This window comes from Phyllostomus hastatus, unplaced genomic scaffold, assembly GCF_019186645.2.
Source record: "Phyllostomus hastatus isolate PE091 unplaced genomic scaffold, TTU_PhHast_1.1 phas_scaffold_28, whole genome shotgun sequence".
Classification (NCBI taxonomy): Eukaryota; Metazoa; Chordata; class Mammalia; order Chiroptera; family Phyllostomidae; genus Phyllostomus; species Phyllostomus hastatus.
Window position 1 is genome coordinate 12,805,738 of NW_025334022.1, and position 24,844 is coordinate 12,830,581.

General features: G+C 37.8%; 1 protein-coding gene across 1 annotated transcript; it reads left to right on the forward strand.

The window, feature by feature from the left end:
* Window positions 1-213: 213 nt before the first annotated feature.
* On the forward strand, window positions 214-16,538 carry TAF7L (TATA-box binding protein associated factor 7 like). The gene is made up of 12 exons (XM_045817478.1): window positions 214-279; window positions 1,104-1,182; window positions 2,982-3,115; window positions 3,765-3,891; window positions 4,139-4,194; window positions 6,689-6,730; window positions 7,524-7,671; window positions 8,005-8,118; window positions 8,555-8,776; window positions 8,971-9,083; window positions 10,244-10,303; window positions 16,494-16,538. The coding sequence occupies exons 1-12, from the start codon at window positions 214-216 to the stop codon at window positions 16,536-16,538; spliced, it is 1,206 nt and encodes a 401-aa protein (XP_045673434.1).
* The last annotated feature ends 8,306 nt before the right edge of the window (window positions 16,539-24,844 follow it).

A 24,844-nucleotide genomic window follows, 5' to 3' on the forward strand; every position in this document is an offset into this window, starting at 1 on the left:
ATTTTTGAAAATCTTCACTTTTAGAAATAATAAAGTTATTTCAAATAAGGTATTTCAGAACTACACACTCACACCATTCCAGTGAAGATTGTGGACAAAAATCTTGTATAATTTAACCAGTACTACCAGAAGTGATCAACAGGGGGAGTAAGAGGAGTTTTTGGTGACTTTCTGTTGGTTTTGTTTTTATTTTCATGAACTCAAAAACAAGAGATGAGTAAAAGCCAGCATGAACCTCCTTACGAAATTGAGAACCAGTTTATATTGCGCCTGCCTCCGGTAAGAAACCTTTGTATCTCAGAGAAAATATCTTCAGTGCATAAATATTAGCTCTGCTTGGAATCTGTAGCATTTCTATTTAAGGTAGGCTTTAAAAACTGAGAACATTTGTTTCCCAGGAATCATGTTCTATTAAGCAGCCCCATCCCAGTGTATACTCTTCTAGAAGTATTTTTTTTTGTCCTATGTCTGCCACCTATCATGTGGGTTGGTTTCCTGGCAAACAGCTGTAACAATGGTGGATTTGGTTACTTATCACAGATACTAACAGACAGTTCTTTGGACAGCCAAGTAAAGACTCTTCTAAAATCTAAAGTCCTTTGTCACCTCAGAAGGACCAGTGAGAAGGACCAGCACTGTGTCCTGCAAATTCATCACCATGCAAGGCTGTTGAAGCTCCTCTCCACATTGTGTTAGGTTCTTCCCCCACATCGAAAACTGTATTCAAGTAGTAGTTAGTCTAAAAAAAACTATATTAAGGATGGGTTTCAGAAAGCTATTTCCCCAAATACGGTTAGTTACTGTACTCAGTAAACTGCAGCTAAGCCTTTCCTTAGTAACTACAACTGAAGGGCAGCAGTGAGAGGCAGGAATATAGACCTGGGAGAAGGCATTAACAGTAGCTACTAAATGACAACAATGAGGTTAGAGTCAGCCTCATCCTAACTTGACTTACCCAATGCATGGAATCTCATGGTACATGGCATTGTTCCTAACATTCAGGAGGTTTGATGTTTAATTTCAGGAGGACTGTGACATACCTGTTCTTTTATCTTCCAAGTAGTCAATTCATTTTCTGATTTGTCAGTTTATCTCCTTTTTAGGAACATGCTGCTACTGTCAAGGAAATGATACACTCTGGAAGTGTCACCATGAAGGATAAACTAACAATTGACTTATCTTGTAAGTAGTTAATATTCATCCACCATACACTGAGCAGTAATTTATTAAGGGATTTCTCTGTTCCAGGTGCTCTATGCCATACTAAGAATGTGACATAACTAGAATGTAGTCTCTGTCTTGATGGACACTAAGAGAGGCTTAAGTCACTCATCTCTTCTTTTAAGAGGAGAGGAAGTAGATACTATGCAATCTGAGTTAATTATCAGTGTGTATAAGGAGAACTTGAGGATCAACTGTGGGCTTTGCATATTGCTGATTGTTTCCTACACATAAAGCTTTGTAATTTCTGACCATGACAAATGAAAGTGCCTTCTTTGTTTACAAAGGTGACGTACCTTTCTCTCTTTTCAATAATGTTTATTAGGTTTTCTAAAACTGAGAAGTAGAACCTATGCCTACTGAAAATTTGTGTATATGTGCATTTAAACTGTGGTTGTCACTTTAGTTTCAAAGCTGCCGAAGGTTTTTTATTATAGCATGTCTTTTTGTTCAGATAATTTTACATGATAATGCATTTATTTATCCCATACAACTTTTTACTAAAAGTAAAATAAATACAGAGAAGTGAATAAAGAAGGAAAAAGCCCTAGCTGGTGTGGCTCAGTGGTGGAGTGCCGGCCTGCAAATGAAGGGGTCACCAGTTCAATTCCCAGTCTAAGGCACATGCCTGGCTTGCAGGCCAGGTTCCTGGTGGGGGGCATGCAAGAGGTAGCCACACATTGATATTTCTTTCCCTCTCTCTCTCCCTCCATTCCCCTCTGCCTAAAAATAAATAAATAAATAAATAAATAATCTTTAAAGAATAAATAAAAAAGGAAATAAAAAATGGTCCATCAGCCCAACACTCTAGAAACCCTATTGGCATTTTTTAAAAAAGTGCAATACCAGTTTGGGGCTAGAAAATTCAAATAAGACAGAAAAGTTCAAAAGGAGGAGTGAGATCCTCCATCCCAGTGTGTCAAAATCAATACCAAAGATAACTAATATTAACCCTTTCTCCTTGTGATTCATTACAGACAAAACTTTAATGCATACCAACAGTTAAATAATCTATGTTTTTAAAGTTAATTTATACAAAAAGGATTATATCATACATGGTTCTGCATCTTTTTTTTTCACTTACTGTTAGAAAATTAATTACACTTGAATCCTTAAAAGATATCCATGTTTGAGACATCTGGACAGGAATCAGAGTTGTCAGTATGTGATGTATGTGTGTATATATATATATATACACACACACACACACACACACACACACATATATATATATATAATATATATATATTATATATATATATAATATACATATTTCTTCCAGTATGTGGCAATTGTGTAGACTTTTATCTTTTTTAAGCTAACTAGAGGTTGTAACTTGAGACTTAATTAGTACCATTTCTAGGATCAACCCTTCCCTCACCCGACTCTTTGAAAACACTCATACATAATGACATGGCTTCTTATGCTGTCCAAAAGAATGGGTTTGAATAAATGGAGTTTGCCTTTCAGGATGAGAATGAAACATTTACTACTTTATGTACATTTAGTTCACAACCATTATGAAGAAAATTCACTACTTTTGATCAAGTGACATAAACTGAGAGAAAACAACCACTCCGTGTACTCTGCCTTCTTTTCTTTAGAGTTACTAATTGCATGCGCAATTCTAGCGTTATGAGAAATCGTAGATTTCACTGAAAGACTAGTCTGTCCTCTAAGAGTCTTCATTATTCAAAACCTAGGAGGTTTAAGACTATATTGGGACAATGTCAACTTTAATCTTTCCTATGTCTCTTCAGCTGATGGACATCATGCAACTGTTGAGGTGAAAGATGTCTCACTAACTGCTAAGATGGTTGACTTGCCTTGCACTATTGGAAGCCTGAAAACTCTCGACAACAAAATCTTTTATAAAACAGCAGATATTTCCCAGGTATAGACAGTTTTCTTAATCTCCTAGCTCTCACATCCTTCCAGAAATCCCCTTCTCCCTGCTTTTCTCTTTTTTCCAGTGCTCCTTTCCACTTGATGAATAACTGCTTGTGATTTCCAGCTTTTAGCTCAATTGTAGAAGAATACAATGACATGTTCTGGTTTGGTGTTTGATCCAGAACTTTTCACTATTTTATTTTATCCATACAGCTTTTAGAGCTTCCTGTTTGCCATTTATAGTGACTCATTATTTGAAAAATAAGAGCATCTGGGATTTTCTTCTGACCTTTCTGCTGTGTGCTTTTAACTGTGGAGATTTACAATGGTTCTTATTCATTATCTCTACTCTTGATTTTGTGTTTCTTTTCTAAGGCAAAATGCTAGGATATATCTGTTTTCAACATATTTCTTTCTGCCGTGATAAATACTCAAGCTAAAAAAAAACAACCCTACTCAGAGTTCATATACAGTGCTGCCAAGACACAGAGAAAATGAATATGAATGTATGTAATACTTGGTTTTCTGGAAATGTCAAATAACATTGTTATCGCTTCTATGCTTCAGGGCATCTGGTGGTAAGAATGATCATGATTCATTATTAACTCAAGATTTGTGGCCATAGTCAACTTCTTTATCTTTATTAAATGTAGATGCTTGTGTGCACTCCTGATGGTGATCTCCACTCCTCTCCCGAAGAACCAGTTACCTCTACTGATCTTAAAGGAATAAAGAAAAATGAAAAGGCGATACAGAAGAAATATGCCTGGAAGCATGGAAGTAAGTCACCAGCCCTTTCTCTCATTCTGGCTGACTACATTTATCTGCTAAATCCTAATACTTGTGAGCCAGAGACCAATTTACCACACTTACGTGTTTGGTTCATTAGGCATCTATATATTCTTAAAGGAATGAGTCATGTTCTGAGCCAGTAATATATAACATGAACTTTCTTCTTAACAAATTCAGATAGATATGTGACTGCCATCAGTATTATATATGTTTCACCATGTTACATTTATTTCAGTTACTCCACCACTTAAGAATGTCAGAAAGAAAAGGTTCCGCAAAATGACAAAAAAGGTTAGTTGCATGCTATTTATGTGTCTACTGGGTAGATTGGAAAAGTATTGTGAGTAGAGAAAAAAGAGACAGTCCGTTGGGGATTAATCTGTTCATTCATTTGTATGTTCAGTAAACATTTATTGAATGTGAGCTAAATGCTAGGCACTGTGTACTAGCAATTGGGAATATACAGTAAACAAAAACCACCCTGATCCTTGAAGTTATAGACTAGTTCTTTAGGTACCTGTTTATATCTTGAATCTGAAACTTCTGCTAATGTTTTTAGTTTTCAATTGCAATATTTAGTTTTAAAGTGAACCCATCCAGAACTCAAGAATTGGGAATTGTGGTTACATTCCTAACCTTACCTCGGACTTTTAGAACCTTGGGAAAGCTATATAAATACTGTGATTTGGCTTTATTTTTAAATTTTTTTTTATTTTGAAATAATTGTAGAGGCACATGGAGTTGTAAGAAATAGAAAGGATACATATACCAAGTATCCTTTACCTAGTTTTCCCCATTATAACTTTTTGCAAAGTTACAGTACAATATTACAAAAAAGGAAATTGACATTATTAAAATTCACCTACCTTATTCAGATTTCTTCAATTTTACTTGTATTCCTTTGAGTATGTTTAGTTTACTTGTATTACCTGTGAATATGTTTAGTTTTATGCAGTTTTATCCTATGTGTATGTATGTTCAGGTATCTACCTACATAGTCCAGATACTAAACAGTTCTGTCACCAAAAGGATCCCTCATCTTGCCCTTTTATAGCCACACACCTCCCACCTACCCTACACCCCTAGTCAGTCTCTAACCTCTGGCAATCACTAACACGTTCTCCATCTCTATAATTTTGTCATATAAATGGGAACCTATCCTTAATAACTGTGCAAGTCGTTGCATGTATGAATAGTTCATTACTTTTTATTACTAATTCCATAGTATGAATGTACCACAGCTTGTTTAACTGTTCACCTATTGAAAAACATCTGGGTGGTTTCCAGTTTTTGACTATTATAAATAAAACTGCAAGCAGGTTTTGGTGTGAACATAAGTGTTCATATTTTTAGGATAAATGACCAAAAGTGCAATTGCTGACTCATATGGTAGTTGCATGTTTAATTTTATATGAAACCGCTAGACTGTTTTCCAGAGTGGCTGAACCATATTACATTCCCACCAACAATGTATGTGTGATCTAACTTCTCTATCTTCACCAGCATTAGGTATTGTCACTATTTTTTATTTTAGCCATTCTGATAGATGTGTAGTGATCTCACTGTTGTATTAATATGCATTTCCCTGATGGCTAATGATGTTGAGCATATCCTCATATGTTTTGCACATATTTGCCATCTGTATATCCACTTCAGTGGTGTGTCTATTATGCCTTTTGCCACATTTTCTAAATAATTTTTTTAAATTGTTGAGTTTTGAGAGTTCTTTTTATGTTCTAAACATTATTTTTTTTGTCAGATACCTGGTTTGCAAATATTTTCTCCCAGTCTGTAGCTGGTCTTTTCATCTTCTTCACAGGGTCTTTCAAAGAACAAACGTTTTTTGTTTGATGAAATCCAATTTATTGATTTTTCTTGTTAAAGATTTTTATTTTTGTGTCATCAAATAATTCTTTGCCCAGCCTAGTTCCTGAATGTTTTCTCCTATATCTTTTTCATAAACTCGTGAATTTTACAATTAAGTGCACAATCCATTTTTTAGTTAATTTTTGTGAAAGTGCAATGTTTATTTCAAGGTTCTTTTTTTTTCTTTTACATGCCAAGTTGCTCCAGCACCATTTGTTTAAAAAGCTGTCTTTCCTGCATTGCATTTCTTTTGTACCTTTGTCAAAAATTGATTGCATATATTTGTGTTAGACTCTTTCTGGGTTCCCTGTTTGGTTCCGTTAATTTATGTGTTGATCTCCCCACTGATATCACAATGTAGCTATATAATGTCACAAAATCAAGACTGTTACCAACTCATAGATGGAGAGAAGATGACAGACAGTGGGGGTGACTAGGGGTTGGAGGGATTGAACAAAAAGGAAAAAGGACTCATGGCATGGACAACAGTATGGTGATTGCGGGGGGGGGGGTTGGTATAAGGGGATTGAATGGTGATGGAAAAATACAATAAAGATTAAACTTAAAAAAGGCTGTTATCATTTTATTTTCCTTTGTAAATATTGTTTTAACCTTTCTAGAGCCTCTACCTTTCCATATAAATTTTAGAATAAGTTTGTCTATGTCTATAGAAAAGCCTTGTTGGAATTTTGGTAGGAATTGTACCGAACTTATAGATTAATTTGGAGAGAATTGACATCTTTACTAATCTTTCAATCTAGGGATGTAGTTGCCTTGGCTTTTATACTATACATCAAAAGCATTCATTGAATGCCTACTAAGTGTAAACTTAAGTTAAAAATAGTTTTAGAACTCTAAGCTTTAGTAAAGTATGACAATTGTGCTACAATTTCATTGTTTATTGTGTTTTATTTTACAGCGGGATGATTTCAAACAAGTTGAAGAGGTCAGCTTTACTGAGGTAGAGCAGCCATAATATAACTTTATTGTTTCCCCTTAGTATGTTTTATTTCATAGCTCATTAATTTCAAACAAATCAAAGAAATCATAGAGGTTACTTTCAAGCCTTTCTTCTCATCTCTAACCCCCACTCTCATACACAAACACTGAATTTGATTCACTGAAAAATGAATTCATTGTTTAATGTCTGATAACTCCTAGAGGAAATGATACAATTTGACAATTTGTCCAGTGACCCTGTGTATTCTAATTTGCTTTTTTCCTCTGATATTTATTTTAAAAGCCATTTCTCAGAAGCCAGGATTCACTTTTACTAGCAGTTGTTTGCAATTGCTTATTCCTTCTCAAAGTTTTAATTTCTATTTGTGGCATGATGGATCAGTTGCTGTGGAGGTAATTGTCTAAAGCTGGATATATGGGAGAACCCATAGCTAGGATCCTTTTTTAAAATAGGAAAACCTCTAATAATAAAGATGTAAGGAAGTGGAATCTGAGAGTTTGGATCTTTAAATCAAATTAATTCTAAATAACACGTAAGGAATTATAGTTATTTAACAATGTATGTCAGGGCAAATAATAACTCAGGCTTAAGGGCTGCACCCCTGATAGAAGTCTTTTACATAGAGTTGCAGATTGAAAAGATTAAATGTTTCAAGTAATTTGGGGAAAAAATAAGCTTACCATACAAAACTGTAGCTCCTGGTCAACATTCCTTCATAAATAGTATTACTTAAAGTACAAATTTGGATGGATATCTTAGAGAGAGTTAATTATTTAAATTTATTTGTGTGTAGGAAAAGAGCATTCATGGGAAACACAGAATGTTAAATGACATTACTGGTATTCCTCCTGCCCCAACTCTGGTCCAGTACACTGACTCTCCTAATGTGGAAAAGGAAGTGAAAAGACTGCTGTGTTCTGATGCTGAAGCTGTCAGTGTCCGTATCCTTTTATACTAAATATGTTCTGTGTAGTCCGTTCCATCCCATATGCACTTGCTGACAAGCCCTCACTTCTGGTATTTGTGTGCTGATTTTGATGTATAGAACATATCATTTTTGGAAATGTTATTTTCTACCTAGGAACAGTGAATCCATGTAATAAATATTTATTTACTTGTTTAATTCAATATGAGGCACTTCTTCATACTAGGAATCTAGATAGAGAGGCCTGAAGTTGGATTAATATAAGTAGCACTTTCAGCAGAGCTTCTTCCCTTTCAACATTGTCTTCTGCTTTCTTTCTGCCTTTTTCTTTGACTACCCCTTCTTTCAGAATGGGAAGTCGTTGCTGAAGGTGAAACCAAGGAACTAGAAAGTAAAGGCTCCATTCCAAGCTTTGAGATATCTCCAGGAACAAGTGGCTATAAACAGGATCATAGCTCATCAGGTACATTAATAAAAGCAAAAAACAGGAGCTTCAGAGAGGGTAGGTGTTGACCCTGTGTAAGACAATTATCCATATTCTTACAGGATAATTACAGGAAAAGGATGGCTTTGCCCTTCTTTCCTCTTATTGGTCCCTTAGTACTTTGTAGGTTTTAGATTGGGGTTCTAATCTCCCATCAGTCCCTCATATTCTAAATTCTTATGGGCCCTTAGAATATCTAACTATCTTGATCATTGAATACATGAATGAATGTTACAGTGTTTTGTATTTCCTGTCCTTGTTTTTTGAAGGGAATAGTCTTCCTACATGAAAAATTACTTATAAAATTCATTGGTTGCCCAGTAAACTTGAGGGGAAGGAGTATAATTGAAGCTGGAGTGGGAGTCATTTGAAAAGCTTCAGGTAGTTTCACCTTCTTCCTGCTTAAAACCAATAGAATATCATAGGCTTCGGGAGATGCTCAGTGATTCTAGCAATAGCAGTGATGATGATAAGGACAAGGACGAAACTGATGATGATGAGGAGGAGGAGGAATTTTACTATGATGATGAGAATGAAGAAGATGAACAGTATTATGAAGAGAATCTGCAAAGGGAGCTACAGGCAAAGTTAATTGAATTTGGCCAGTGTGAGTCAAAGGAAGGAGCCAGTTCAATAGGTAAGTTAGAAGAAAAAACAATGGGGTGGGAGAGAGTGGATGGTAATGCTAAAGCCTGACTCTAAACATTAGATGCAAGACTAAGTTTGAAAAGTTATTGCTCAGATATGTAGTAGGATTTTAGTTGATTTGGATTTCAGTACACTAGTTTAAGCTGTGTTTAGAAACATAAAATGTCTGTCTATCCCTGTTAGTCATGGAAATTCAGAAGCATATTCATTATATGGAGAAAAAGCTCCAAGAGATTCAGTGCAGAGCACAAAGACAGAAAGATCTCATCAAGAAAGTGGAAAACCTGACACTCAAGGTAAATTCTTGTTGGTTGGTATAAGGTCTTGGTATCTTACTTAAACAAATCCCATCTTGTGTTTCCACTTATGTCCTCTCTGAGCAGCATTCTTGTTCACTCATGAGGCTAAACAAACTCTGAAAATCCCTAATAATGGATAGTCCCATTTAATTTTATCTGAGTAATTTTGATCATCTCATCTAAGCATTTTTGGGGAAGGGGCCAGGAGACTTGCACTAATAATTGCCAATATTGAGCATTTCCTATGTGAAAGGCACATAAAAAGCTTAGTGTTCTACATGAATCATCTCATTCTATCCTCACATCTCTGAAATATAGGTACTGTCACTATTCCCATTTTATAGATAAGTAATTGAATTTCAAAGATGTTAAGTAACATGCGAAGGACCACAGAAACTGGTAGGACATAGACTGAACTCTGTTTGTACCAAAATGTATGCAGTAAAAGAGAATTAACTAAATTTGTTTTTAAATTTTATGATGCATCCTTGAACAAGAATAAATATCTAGATTTATTTTTATTAATACAAATTTTAACAAAAGGAAAATGTGTGTTTATACCATGTTTGCTTTCCTATCTATAGTGAGGGAAATTCAGAAGCATCTAGAGAATTCCTTGCCAGGTTTCATTTTCTGTAGAGCTATAGTCATCAAAAGAGAGCAAAATGACATGGAACTGTACTTACTTAAAGTGTTATCCTTTAGAAAAACTAAGTGAGATAATAGATGTGGACATACTTTGAAAGACACAGATATATGGTATATTATGATTATTGCAGCATGCAATACTAGCTAAGAAGAAATATTCTGCCCAAGTGCAGGAAAATGAAGGAGTGAACACCAAGTTCCAAGCCACCTTTTTAAATAGTTCACCACAGTCAAATGATTTGTGCTAAACTAGAACAATGTAACACTAAGGCGTGCCAACCATTTATTTTAGAACAAGATAAAATGTTGTGTAGGCTATATAAAATCAAATTGATGGTCTTGTAGTTAGGGGATGCAGTTTTTATATTCTAAGTCCTTTAAAAAAAGTTTGCTCTTCTGTTATGAATGACAGTTTTCTTACTTATCAAATTATTTGCCACACTCTGTCTCTCTTGGTCCTCTTTTTTTTTTGAGACTTGGCATGTATCACTTATACATATTTTTTTCAGAATCATTTACACTCTGTGCTGCAGCAGCTTAAGTTACAGGAAAAACAAAAAAATGAGCAGGTAAGAAATGCATTTTTAAATCAAGCAAAAAATATTTGATACAAAGAATATCCCATCCTTAATTTTATTGCTGGTTGTTCTTTATAGTAATATTAGTGGTCAGATCTTCTAAATGAAGGTAGCAGGTTGGAACAAGACCTTTATGAAAAATTCACTCATTTAACAGATATTGAACATCTAGTAAGTGAAAAGCCCTGGATGTATACACAGTGTTTTTTTATTTTATTTTTTCAATTACAGTTTACATTCAATATTATTTTGTATTAGTTACAAGTGTACATCATAGTGATTAGACAATGATATACTTCACAAAGTGTTCTCCCAGATAAATCTAGTACCCATCTGATACCACACATAGTTATTAGAACATTTTGACTATAGTCCTTTTGCTGTACTCTACATCCTTTTCACTGTTTTGTAACTACCAATTTGTACTTCTTAATTCCTTCACTTTGAATAAGACAGATACAGTTCTTGTCCTAATGAAGCTAAGAGTCTAGCAGGGAAGATTTGACAGTAAACAAATTATACAAATTTAAAAGTACAAATCATGAACAAGTGCTGTGAAAGAGAAAAAATCATTGGTGTTATTTGAATAAAGAGAATCCTGACTTAAATTGTGTGTGTGTGTTGGGGGGTCATGATCAGCCTTTCTGAGGAAGTCATATTTAGGCTGAGACATGGAAGGTAAGTACAGCCTAAGAAGGAATGGGAAACACTTGGGTGGGACATATTTCAGATTCCACATTGAGAAAGAAATTGGCCACCTTGAACACCTCTGGAGTATTTAAAGTAAGGAAAAGAGTGACAACAAAAGGTTGGAGAAGTAGGCAGAGGCCATATTGTATGGTCTCTTGCAGGCCATGTTAAGGATGATGGGTTTTAGTCTTAAGTGCAATTGGAAGTCCTTGAAGAGTTTTAAGGAGGAGACTAACATTTAATTTAAACTTTTAAAAGATCACTCTGGTCTTCGTTGGTGTAGCTCAGTGGATTTAGTGCAGGCCTGAGAACCAAAGGGTCACCAGGTCGATTCCCAGTCTAGGGTACATGCCTGGGTTGCAGGCCAGGTCCCCAGTAGGGGGCATGTGAGAGGCAACCACACACTGATGTCTCTTTCCCTCTCTTGCTCCTTCCCTTCCTCTCTCTCTAAAAATAAATAAATAAAATCTTTTTAAAAATAAATAAAAGATCACTCTGATTCTTATGTGGAGAATGCATTGTAGGAAGGCAGGACTAGAAGAGGGAGGCCAGTTAAGAGGCTATGTGGTAGTTTAATAAGAGATGATGGTAATTTGGACTAAGATGATGGCAATGGAGATGGAAAGAACATATATAATTTTAACTGAAATATCAATATTTTATAACAGCTTTATTGAGATATAATTCACATACTTTACAATTCACCCATTTAAATTATACAATTCAACAGCTTTCAATACATTCACAGAATTGTGCAACCATTACCACAATCAGTTTTAGAACATTTTCATTATCCCCCCAAAACACTTGTACTCATTACCATTCAGTTCCCATTTCTTCTAAATCACTCCTACTTTCTACCCTTAGGCAACCACTAATCTACTTTCTACTAGTCTACTTTGCCTATTTTGGCTGCTTCATATAAGAGGAAACATACATAGTCTTTTGTATCTTACTTCTCTCACTTAACGTAATGTTTTCAAGGTTAATCCATGTTATGGCATGTATCAGTATTTTATTTCATTTTATGACTGAATAATATTCCATTGTATGGATATGCCATTTTGTTTATCCATTTATCCATCAATGGATTTTGAGTTGTTTCCACATTTTGGTTATCATTAATAACGCTTCTATGAATATTCATATATGAGTGAATGCATTTTAAAGGTAGAATTGATGGGACCTGGGTAAATTACTGGGTGTTAAAGGAGAAGGAAGTGTTAAGGATGTGTGCCAGATATCTAATTCAAGTGACTGTATTATTTAACATCACAAGAAAGTGATCAGAGTGAAAAAGGAGGGCAGTGTGTGGTGAGGGACAAATATAATGTGTGCTGACTCCAGCCCTATAATATTGAGGTTAACAGTTTTGTAAAACTATATTTCATTGATTATGCTGTTACAGTTGTCACATTTTTTTCTTCCCTTTTTTCCCCTCCACCTGCATCCTCCCTCCCACCAGCATTCTTCTTCCTTAGTTCATGTCTATGGATCATACATATAAGTAATTCCGTTTCTACATTTCCTATATGATTCTTAACGTCCCCCTGTCTATTGTGTATCTACCATTTATGCTTCTTATTCCCTGTACCTTTTCCCCCATTCTCACCCCTCCCCCTCCCCACTGATAACCCTCAATGGGATCTCCATTTCTGTGATTCCATTCCTCTTCTACCTGTTTGCTTAGTTCATTTTTGGTTTTGTTTTTTATAGGTTCAGTTGTTGATAGTTGTGAGTTTATTGTCATTTTACTGTTCATATTTTTTATCATCTTTTTCTTAGATAAGTCCCTTTAACATTTCATATAATACAGGTTTGGTGATGATGAGCTTCTTTAACTTGACCTTATCCGGGAAGCACTTTGTCTGCTCCCTCCATTCTAAATGGTAGCTTCATGTCATTGCTGGAGAGAGTAATCTTGGATGAAGGTCCTTGTCTTTCATGACTTGGAATACTTCTTTCCAGCCCCTTCTTGCCTGCAAGGTTTGTTTTGAGAAATCAGCTGATAGTATTATGGGAACTCTTTTGTAGATAACTGTCTCTTTTTTCTTGCTGCTTTGAAGATTCTCTCCTTATCTTTAACCTTGGCTAATGTAATTATGATGTGCCTTTGTGTGCTTCCTTGGGTCCAACTTCTTTGGGACTCTCTGAGCTTCCTGGACTTTCTAGAAGTCTATTTCTTTTGCCAGATTGGGGAAGTTCTCTTTCATTATGTTTTAAAATAAGTCTTAAATTTCTTGTGCTTCCCCTTGTCCTTCTGGCACCCTTATGATTCGGATGTTGGAACATTTAAAGTTGTTACAGAGGTTCCTAAGCCTATCCGCATTTTTTTTTAATTATTTTTTCATTCTGTTCTGGTTGAATGCTTATTTATTCCTTCTGGTCCAAATCATTGATTTGAGTCTTGGTTTCCTTCCCTTCACTGTTGGTTCCCTGTTTTTTTTTTCTTTATTTAACTTTTCATAACCTTTACTTTTTCCTCTATTTTGTGACCATACTCAACCAATTCTGTAAGCATTCTGATTACCAGTGTTATGAACTGTGCATCTGATAGGTTGGCTATCTCTTCATCACTTAGTTATATTTTTTCCTGGATCTTTCATCTGTTTTTTCATTTGGACAATATTTTTTATCTCAGTGCCAGTTATGTAGTAAGGGGTGGAGCCTTAGGTATTCACCAGGGTGGGGCAACCCACATTGATGCATTGTGGTGGTGCTGTATGTGAGGGAGGGATCTGAAAGGGAACAATGCCACTTTCTTGGCTCTCGGCCAGCTTTCAGTCACTTCCCCGACTAACCACAAGCAAATTGGGCCCTTCTGGTGGTGATTCCTGGGTGGGTGGGTTTGTGTATGTTCTAGGACCCAGTGTGTCTGTCCAATGAAGTGTCCTGTGAGGCTTGGAGTTTCTCCCACCGCTGAAACCCCCACAGGTTTTTACAGTCAGAGGTTCTGAGGCTTTCTTTTCCCACACTGGAACCCTGAGCTGTGCAGTCTGTCTGGCTCCCTAGTTGTTTCTCCTGGTTTATCCACACACAAATATGGGGCCACACAGTCCTCCAGCTCCCACTTTGCAGTGTGGCTTCTCCACGCTGGCTGCCCATCTCTGCCCCTCCTATTGGTCTGAATGTATATTTCTTCTTTAACTCCTTGGTTGTTGGACTTCCATACAATTTGATTTTCTGGCATTTCTGGTTATATTTTTTGTTTTTGAATTTGTTATTGTCCTTCTTTTATTTGTGCAAGGAGGCAAAATGTATCTACCTATGACTCCATTTTGGCTGGAAGTCTGAGGGTAACAATTTTGAAGAGACTGGAGGTCATATTATGAGGATGGGTTTAGCATGGGGCTCTTAAGGTAGAGACAATGCTATTTCACATCCCCATCCAACAAGGCCAGGGAAATTCTTATGTTCTGTATCTTCCCCTCCCTTCAGCAAATCACTAATCCAACTACTCCTTATAAACAACCATATAAATGGCTAATGCCAAGATTGCTTTAGCATCCACTAAGCTTTCATCAATGTAAGTAGTTAGTGTTGGGGAGTGCTATTGATATTTTCAACAGGAAAAGATAGCTGTAAACTTTATTCACTCAAATCCCTTTATGTTAGCTCACTTATTCAATGTAGATTTATTGGGTGCCTACTTTGAACTAGGTTATGCAGGGAGCTACAAAATGCTTACATCACACTCTCTGCCTCCAGTGGAGGAGAAATCCATGAGGGGGATGGCAATTTAAAGGAATGAGAGTTTACTTTTGTCCATGGAGATTAAGGAATACTTCATGGAGAGATGGTGTTTGAGGCCTTAAAAAGTGGGTAGAGTTTTACTAAGGAAATTAAGAAAGAAGGCATTGATGCTAGGCTATAAGAGTTTAGATTTTTGATGATGGTCATGATGAGCCATCAGAGGAGTTTTGTTGTTGTTGTTGTTGTTTTTTAACCTGGGGAGCAATTCAGGAAGATTTCTCTGCCAGCAGTATATAGGAGAAATTAGAGTAAGGAAGACTGGAGGAAGGTTTAAGTGATAGAAGGAATCATAAGTCAATAATTGATTAGATTTATAGGAAAAAAGAGGAACAAAGAGGAGTCCAAATCTGGGTAACTAGAATATGGTGTGCCACTTAACAGAAATGGAGACAACAGGAAGAGGATTATTGGGGATGGGGGATGGAGAATATGATTAGTTAAGTTGGAAGCACTCTAAAATGGGAGATTGGAGAGTGGCTCATGCATAGAAATGACCACTGAATCTGTGGGGATAGATGAGTTACCCAGGTTGGCTATTCAATAAAAGTCTGAACCTAGGGAAAAAGCTCTCTTTAGAGGGTGGTGGGAAGGGAAAGAGCCCCAAAAGAAAAAATTGGAGCAGTCAGTGGTTGTAATCACAGTCAGCATTGGAGTGAAAAAAAGCCTCTTACTGCAGGTGGCAATTATAGCAGTTTTGGTAGGTGGCGTGGAGCACAGGATCATTTTCATAATGCTCTATTCTTTTTATTTCACAGAACGAAAATGCACACTGGTATGAAATGACCTAAATTGAATAATATTTATAAATCATCTTCGCCGCAAAGACAGTATAACTCAGTGTTACTGGCCACTTTGCCATTTTAAGTAAAAATAAATAAATAAATCCTATACCACAAAAGGTTCAGGGCTTCTGTCTTAGAATGCATCAGGATAAGTAGAATACCATCAGGCTCCTGATTGGTCAGGACTCTGAACCGGTTTCCAAGTGTCTCTTAATGTGACAAGAAGCAGCAGCAAAGACCTGGTATAAGACTCAGTGTGTTCAGTGAGACAAGAGACTCTCCTAACCACCTTATCTTCTGACTCTTAGAATAATGACTACAGTGATTCCATCTCCTTTGTTCCTACACTGAGCTGTGACCTCTGTATGCTCTCTTCAGAAGTAAAAATTCTTAACAGCAACCACATTTAATTTTTTAGCCTATTCAGTTTTAAGGCTTCCTTTTATAAGTTTGCTATAATAAAGACAATATCACGGTTGCAGCATTGTGTATGCAGTCTTTTTTAAAATCCTCACCTAAGGATATGTTTACTGATTTGAGAGATGGGGGGGGGGGAGAGAGAGAGAAAAGGGAAGAGGAGAGAAGAGAAGAGAAGAAAAGAGACACATTGGTTTGAGAGAGAAACATCAATCAGTTGCCTCCTCTAGGCACCCTGACTGGGGATCAAACCTGCAACTTTGATCCCCAGGGCAACTACGTATGTGCCCTAACTAGGCATTGGACCTGCAACATTTTGGTGTATGGGACAATGCTCCAACCAACTGAGACACCTGGCCAGGGCTGTGTATGCATTCTTGACTATGGCACAGTTCTTTGAAACATCACAAGACTAAGATAACCATATAAATGTCAAATTATAGTTGTTCTTTTTTGGTTCATATAAGTAAATTCTAAGTCAAGTAGTGGAACTTAAGATTTCAGATTAATTTTTCATGTTTTCCTGCCTGTCCTTACAGATCATTTCCCTCCAGGAAAAACTGAAATACTTTATGGAGAACTGAGGAGATCTTTCAGCTTGGCACACAAACATTGGATTCTCCAACCTGATTGAAGACTGCGTGAAACTGGATGTTTCTGTTTGTTTCACTGCCTTATGTTAAATCATTTGTATTTGTTTCTCTGAGCCTTTCTTCTTGCTAATAATATTTGAAGTTTATAGTAGTGTAGAAAGGGACAGAATATTTAAAAAGTAGTAGACCTAATGACCCAATTCAACTATGGGCCTTTGCTTCTCTTTATGAATTTGAGAATTACTTATATTACTCTGTTCTAGGTGCCATAAGATGATTCAGCCATGCTTGCCAAAGACAGATAGTATAGCCTGAAGGGCATGTAGCTGTTTTGCATATGTTTCAGCTTCTCTTTCTGTTTGCTTTATATATTTTCTAAAACATAGAACAAATAAAGTAATTTCTACTAAGGGCTAGGACTGGCCACAGTGAATTTAAGTGCCTACTTTGTGGCAGCTGATAGTAAGTGTGTCTTATCTCTGTTCAGGTGATAGAAGCTGCTTTCTTGCTCAAGGATGATTTTTTTTTTACTTTTATTAGCATTTATTTTATGCTGAATTTACTCCCAGGCCATACAATTTTGTTTCTTTTGGGATATTTTTTCCTTCTGCATAACTTCCTCTTCTGGTTTAGGAACAATCTGCTCTTTTCAGTAGGATCATCTCAGTGTGGCAGGAAGAGCTCATGAATGGGTTAGACCACCCATGAGTTCTGTAAGTTCTGCACTGCATCTTGGGAGATTTGTTCACTTGGATGTAGTCAATAACCCGAGAATCTACATCTAAACCCTTAAGTTCAGCATTACTCTCTGCATTTTGAAACATGGAGCAAAAAATCAGCACTCTTTTTGGGCTGTGGACCCTGTGTCCAGCCCTACTGTTTGGCCTGGGCACGTCTACCAGCTCCACCATTATAACAATGCAGTGGCACACGTTGCTTCTGTAAAGTGACATCTTTCAGATACTTGCTGGTTTTTCAAATATGTATACCTTTGTTTGGTGGCCTAGGCAGTTTCATGAGTGTTCTTAAAGTGAACACGAAGATTTGAACCTCTTTATTTGCATGGTTTTGCAAGGTTTTCTGAGTCAAGTGAATAGCAAGCCATTTTCAGAGGTCACCTCAAGCCACTTACCAGAGAGTCGGGGATGATTTCTTGCCACTATCTTTGTTCTGCTGTTGTGTTTTTAGGACTGTGTCCTATTGTTATTGCCAGCTAAGAGAATAGTTACAGAAGAGATGAAATTCCAAGCTGTTCTTATTCTGAGTCTCTTCATCCTAACCCCCATCAGAAAGGGTTAGGAAAAAACAGATGCCTGTGAAGACTCCCTTAAAAACCATGGGTGAGTTTGTTTCTTCAGCTGTATTCTTAAGATTTTCTACTCTGTATTCTTTAAGCAATAAATAAAGTCCTTATTTTAAATGGATTGCTGTCACATTATTAAACTACTGACACAGTGAATACACCCATATTCAAAAGGAAACTGGAGAGACAAGCAGTGAACTAGGATCAGGAAATGTCATAAAATGCTGCCAGTATTGGGTCTCCTAAAAAGCAAATCATCCCATATTAATCCTACAGCACTGGAATTTCAAAAACAGGTAGAGAGATGTGATAAAAATGGAAGTTCCAATATTTGCATTAAATTGTGTTGTAGTGGAACAAACACAAGGTTGGAATCCCAGCTCTGCTATCCACCTTGGGCAAGTTCCTACACCTCTTTTACCTTCTATTTCCTCATCTGGAAATCAAGGGTGATAACACTTACTACCAAGAAGTATCTGAGGGTTTTCTGGAAGCAGCCAAGCTAGATTTAGGTCTGGTCCCAATTAATGAAGTTGGTGTTGCTGTAGGAAATGCACTTGCAAGTTTTCTCTGCCACTTCAGGTGCTCCCATTCCAAGTTGAAGTTAGTAAGCCAAGGGCAGGAAAGGGGAGGTCAGTATGTATGGGAAGGGCCTATGGAGGAGGGATGAAGACAGAAGGAATGCTGGAGACTAATTAATGTGGGGAAGAAGTGGGACTAAAGGAGATAGACATGTTAACAGAAAACAAAATGAAGCCAAGTTTAGGAAAGAAGTTAGAGGACAGCTTGAAAATCAAGATATAAAAACAAATTTTCCCCAGAAACCCAGAATAAAAGATGAGAACAAAGAAAATGGGGGAAAGGAATTGAGTGTCAGAGGCAGTGTCAGAATGTGAAAGAAGAGGGATGGTTTGAAAAGAAGATAGGTCTTTTCAGATGAAGGAAGGCAGGAGACTGGAACAGAAATGGATAAAGTACCCTAGAGACATGGCTGGAGAGACAGGTCAGTGGGAGTGGCACATATGCATAAGTGGCATCAAGGGGTCAGAGAGGTAGAAGAGCCCTCTCCAGCCCCTGTCCAATACTTCAGCACAGGAACAGCTAGAGCTATAATGAGTGTCAAGAAGAAAGGGAAGACAACAGGAAGGGACAAGGTCAAATTCATGTATCTGCAGTGCCCTTCCATTCCCTCTACTACCTTATCTCATTGTAACCCTGGGTAACTGCTTCACCACTGCTTCACCCTCCAGTTCGCTAAAGGCTTATTGCCACCCTGACTTTCCACCCCACCCACACACACACACACACACCACACACACACACACACACAATACCTCAAAGATTTTTTTATAGACCAGTAATTCTGACTTTTGCATGTTATAGACCTGCACTGCCCAATATGGTATTCACTAGCCACATGTGACTTTTGTACACTTTACATATAGTTAGCCAGAATTTAGATGTGTGGTGAGTGTAAAATATACAGAGGGTTTCTGTAGAGGGACTACCCTGTTCCAGCACCCTGGCAACCTCACACTATCCACATAGGCCATGTAGACATGGTTCAAGTTCAGGTTTCCCTGGGCCTTGGTGGAACACTCTGCAATCCTACTGAAACACAGGAAGATAGTTTTATGAAGAGCTACTTCTGAAACCATTCTAACTCACCTCCTTATCTCAGGGAGGCTGCCAAAAGGCACTTTCTCATCCGCCTCCTTCATTCTGATAAGGCATGGGAAATTCTGCCTGCTTCCCAGCCCCAAAGGCCATAATCTGCTTAGCTGGAATGTGGAATTGGCTACTCAGCAACAGAGTGTCCACCTATTCATATTGCATGTCATAAGGCCCCTTTTGTTCCAGTGTTATCCTGATGGACAAGAGACACAAGGACCTAATACCATTGAGGCTCTTATTTTTGCTTTCTCTATAAGTAATAGATTCTCTGGATCTAAGTTGATTTATTTTTCTAAAGTTATATTTTATTGATTATGCTATTACAGTTATCCCCATTTTTACCCATTGCCCCCTTTCACCCAGCACCCCCCACTCCCTCAGTCAGTCTCCGCACCATTGTCCATGATCGTGAGTCATGCATATAAGCTCTTTGGATACTCCATTTCCAATAGTGTACTTTACATCCCCATGGCTATCCTGTAACTTCCTATTTGTACTTCTTAATCCCATCACCTCTTCACTCACTCCCCCACATCCCCCTCCCACTTGGCAACCATCAAAACAATCTCTGTATCCACGATTCTGTCTCTGTTCTTTTTGTTTACTTAGTATATTTTTTAGATTCAATTGTTGATAGATATGTATTGTTTTCCATTTTATTGTTCATAGGTTTGATCTTCTTTTACTTAAATAAGTCTCTTTAACATCTCATATAATAATGGTTTGGTGATGATGAACTCCTTTAGTTTTTTCTTGTCTGGGAAGCTCTTTATCTGTCCTTCAACTCTAAGTGATAGCTTTGCTGGGTATAGCAATCTTGGCTGTAAGTCCATGCTTTTCATGACTATGAATATTTTTCGCCAATCCCTCTGGCCTACAAAGTTTCTTTTGAGAAATCAGTTGACAGACTTAAGGGAACTCCTCTGTAGGTAACTGCTTTTCTCTTACTGTTTTTAAGATTCTCTCTTTATTGTGATACTTTAGCATTTTAATTATGATGTATGTTAGAGTGGGCCTCTTTGCATCCATCTTGTTTGGGAGTCTGTGCTTCCTGGATTTGCATGTCTATTTCTTTCACCAAATTAGGGAAGTTTTCTTTCACTATTTTTTCAAATTTCCAATTTCTTGCTCTTTCTCCTGTCCTTCAGGCACCAAATTGATGTGAATGTTGGAATGCTGGAAGTTGTCCCAGAGGCTGCTTACACTATCCTCATTTTTTAGGATTCTTTTTTCTTCTTGTTGTTCTGACTGGTTGTTTTGCTTCCTTATGTTCCAAATCATTGATTCGATCCTTGGTTTCATCCACTCTACTGTTATATGTTCTTTATTTTAATTATGTAGACTTAGTAATACTGTAAATTGTTCTTTATTTCAATTAGTGTAGCCTTAGTTTCTGACTGGATCTTTTTAATGCTGCTGAGGTCCTCACTAAGTTCCTTGAGCATCATTATAACCAGTGTTTTGAACTCTGCATCTGATATACTGCTTTTCTCCATTTTGTTTAGTTCATTTTCTGGAGTTTTGATGTGTCCTTTCATTTGGACCATGTTTCTTTATCTCTTCATTTTGGCAGTTTCCATGTTTGTTTTTATATATTAGGTTGAGCTGTTATGACTCCCTATGTTGGTAGCTTGGCCTAATGTAGTAGGTGTCCTGTACAGTCCACTGGCACAGTCTCCCCTATCACCCAAGCTGGGTACTCAAGGTGCACCCTTTTTATGGGTTGAGTATACCATCCTCTTGTAGTTGAGCCTTAATTGCTGTTGGCAGATCAATGGGAGATTTACCCAGGCCAGTCAGCTGCAAGGACTGACTGTTAACACTGACCACCAACCTCTGCACTCTGTGGAGGATCAGCTGGGTAGGGGCAGGGTAGTGGTGCTCTGATGTGGTCTATAGCTATACACTGGGTGCTGCAGGCCAAGGTCAGCCCCCATCTGTGTTTTGATTGGGGCCACCTTCCCTGAGCTATAAAGCAATCCAAGATGGCAGTTCCTTGTGCTGGCCTTGGAGATTCCTAGGTGAGGCTACGCTGTGAATCTAGGCTGGATGCTGCTAATGCTGGGCCTGGAGCCACTTAACAAGAGGTACAGGGGATCTGAGGGTGCACTGAGGCTGGCTGTTGTTTGTTTGATAGGACTTAGGAAGTCATGAAGTGTGAGCCAAGACCAACCATTCTTATGGAAAAGTCATGGTTAACAGTTAGGGTGGGCCCATAGTTGGATGGTATGGAGTCTCAGGGGATCTCCAGGGTGGGGTCAAACAGTGTTAGCCAAGTTAATTGAGCCTCAGATATAGTGCCCGTGTGCTAGCTCTGTGGCTCTATGGACGGAGGGCTCACAAAAGGGACAATAACCTCTGTCCACCTTTCTGTCTGAGAAAGCTGTCCCCCAGCTACTGCTTTTATGTCAGACACTTAACTTCATCCCTGTATGCCACTGGTGCCTTTCAAGCTGCTACCCCAGTGCTAAAGCTGAAAGGGAATGAGTCTGAGTAAGTTCATGTCTAAGTTCTTTAAGGGAAACTGCTTGGGACTCCAGAAGTTTCTTCCACTGACTCAATCCCCACTGGCTTTTTCAGCCAGTGATGAGGACTCAAATGTTGGAAAATTTTAGTATTAGGTAATTGTGGGGAACTCCATCCCATGGAGCTCTCCTGGCTGCTGAGGATGAGAATAAGTTGACCCAGACACAATCTGTTGTCCTGGTGGGAAAGGGAGTGGAGATTCCCTCTAATGAAGCATGCCCTGAGCTCTTCTCTGAAACAACTTTTATTAGGATCAGTATATGCAGGGGTATACATCATGCATGCATAACTCATCAATCAATTCCCAAAGGCTATAGTTAATAGAAAACAGATATTATCTATAGATAACAATTGAAGGAACACAGAGATCTGCCTCAGGTTAGGGTCTGTTAGATGTGCTGATGCCAGATGGTCCTGTTTCGTGAGATAAGGAGTTCACTCCCTATGCTTATCTGGTTTATACCAACAGGGCTATACAAAGCAAAGCAGGCTTCAAAAAGTACAATGCATTCTTCAGGCCTGGTTTCTCACAGGAACCCTCAGTGCTAGCACTGGGTCAAACCTGCCTCCTGCATTCTCAGCATTCTGGTCATGACTTACAGGCCTCTCTCAAGGCCTTGCTCACAAAGGGCTACAGTCTCCAATGCCATGCAAAGTGGTCCCTAACAGGTAATAGCTAGTAAGCTTAGTAATCAATGCATGTAAAAAGCTATTGTTTCAGGAATTGAAGATATGACCCACCTTGACTTCAGGAGACCATAAGCAATTCCACCTTTGTGCCTCAGGAGGACTGCAAGCAATCAAGATGGTATCTGAGCCATATGCCCACCTCCCAGGACACAGATAAAGACCATAGCCCAGGACACAGATGAAAGAATGCTGCAACTTTTTATCTGATTAACCATTTCCCTGAATTCCAAATACCTTACCTACATTTTTCTTCTCTTTATAAAAAGGGTCAGTTTGAAATGGAATATAAAATGGTCTGTTAGGGTACATAACCCATTGTCTTCTCAGATTGCTGGCCATCTGAATAAAGCACCCACAAAAGTTCCATCTCTGTCTCTGCTTATTGGTTCTGGTAGTGACAGGCAGCATGAATGATGGCTTTTCTGGTTTCACCAGGAGTTATGGGGACTTATATTCCTGGCACTAGAACCCTGGGCTGGGGGGCCTGGTGTGTGGCTGGGACTCCTTGCTCCTGAGATATCCCTCCTAAATTTTTATCTACCACATGTGGGTGTGGGAGCAGCCTATTCAGCATCTCTGCCCTCCTACCAGTCTGGATGGATGTGTGTTTTTTTAAATTCCATAGTTGTCAGACTTCCATTCAACTTGATTTCTGGGTGATGATTGTTCTATATTTTAGTTATAATTTTGACATGGTTGTGCAAGGAGGCAAACCATGTTTACTTATGCTACCATCTTGTTGGGTTTTTATTTCTTTACCAGCAAAATCTATAAGCCTGTTTGACAACTTCTAAGACATTTTTTAAAAAAGGAATATAAAATATCTTATTATTAAGAATTGTTTTGTACTGATTACATTTTGGAATGATAATAATATTAAGGATTGTGGTGTTAAATAAAATATACCATTAAAATTAGTTTCACCTGTTTGTTTTTACTTTTTAATAAGGCTGCTGAAAAAATTTAAATTGCATATGTGGCTCCCTTTATATTTCTATTGGACAGAGCTGTTATAGATTGGTCAAAAAAGAAAAACTGGTGGTAGTGAAGATGGACTGACAGACTTTTAATTTCCCATTTGTAAAAAACTATCACTACCAATTCACAGGGATGTACGAGATCTGTCCGGGATAAGTCCAGCTATTGTTAACATAATGAGAACAGTTTGCGCAATATCGATGTAACCTGGCAGCCAAGGAGAGTGGACTGGAATGTGTGTGTGTGAACAATGATGACTTCACTGTACTAGTCAGTGGGGGTGGTAGATGCCATTGAATGAGCATGTATATTGTGTGACCATCACATTAAAAATGACTGAACAAGCAGAGGAATGGATCTGCATCAAATTTTGCATGAAGCTTGAATATTCTTCTGTGGAAACTATTTGAATAATTCAGAAGGCCACAGCTATGGGCCACTGGTGATTGGCAGCTTCATCACAACAATGTACCTACTCATGCATCACATCTTGTTCAGCTTTTTGGTGAAACATCAAAATCACCCAGGTGACTCAGCCCCTCTAAAACCCAGATTTGGTGCCCTGTAACATCTGGCTTTTCCCAAAACTAAAATCACCTTTGAAAGGGAAGAGATTTCAGAATGTCAATGAGATTTAGGAAAATACGATGGGGCAGCTGATGGCAATTAGGAGAAATGTATGAGGTCCCAAGGTGTCTACTTTGAAGGGAACTGAGGTGGCATTGTCCTATGTACAATGTTTCTCATATCTTATATCTTATTCAGTAAATGTCTCTATTTTTCATATTACATGAATGGATACTTTCTGGGTAGACTGTACATATGTATATACAAGTGTGTTTTCTAAGGGATAAACCTTTGACCTTTAAATTGAATAAAGGTAACTTTATGGAAACTTACTGCATTGTCCTTCTTCGCATATTATTTCAGGTGGTAAAAAAAAATTCCTCAGATCAATGAGGATGGTATTGAGGAACCATTACCATAAGTGCTCATTCTTTGAGGGGGTAATTTGTAGGGCCTTGAGAAGTAACTACTCCAAGTAACTGTGGTGGGTGCACCTAGTAGGGGTGTCTTTTGGTCCAGTAGGTGTTGGACTCATCTGGTAGCCTATGTTTTGCAATGT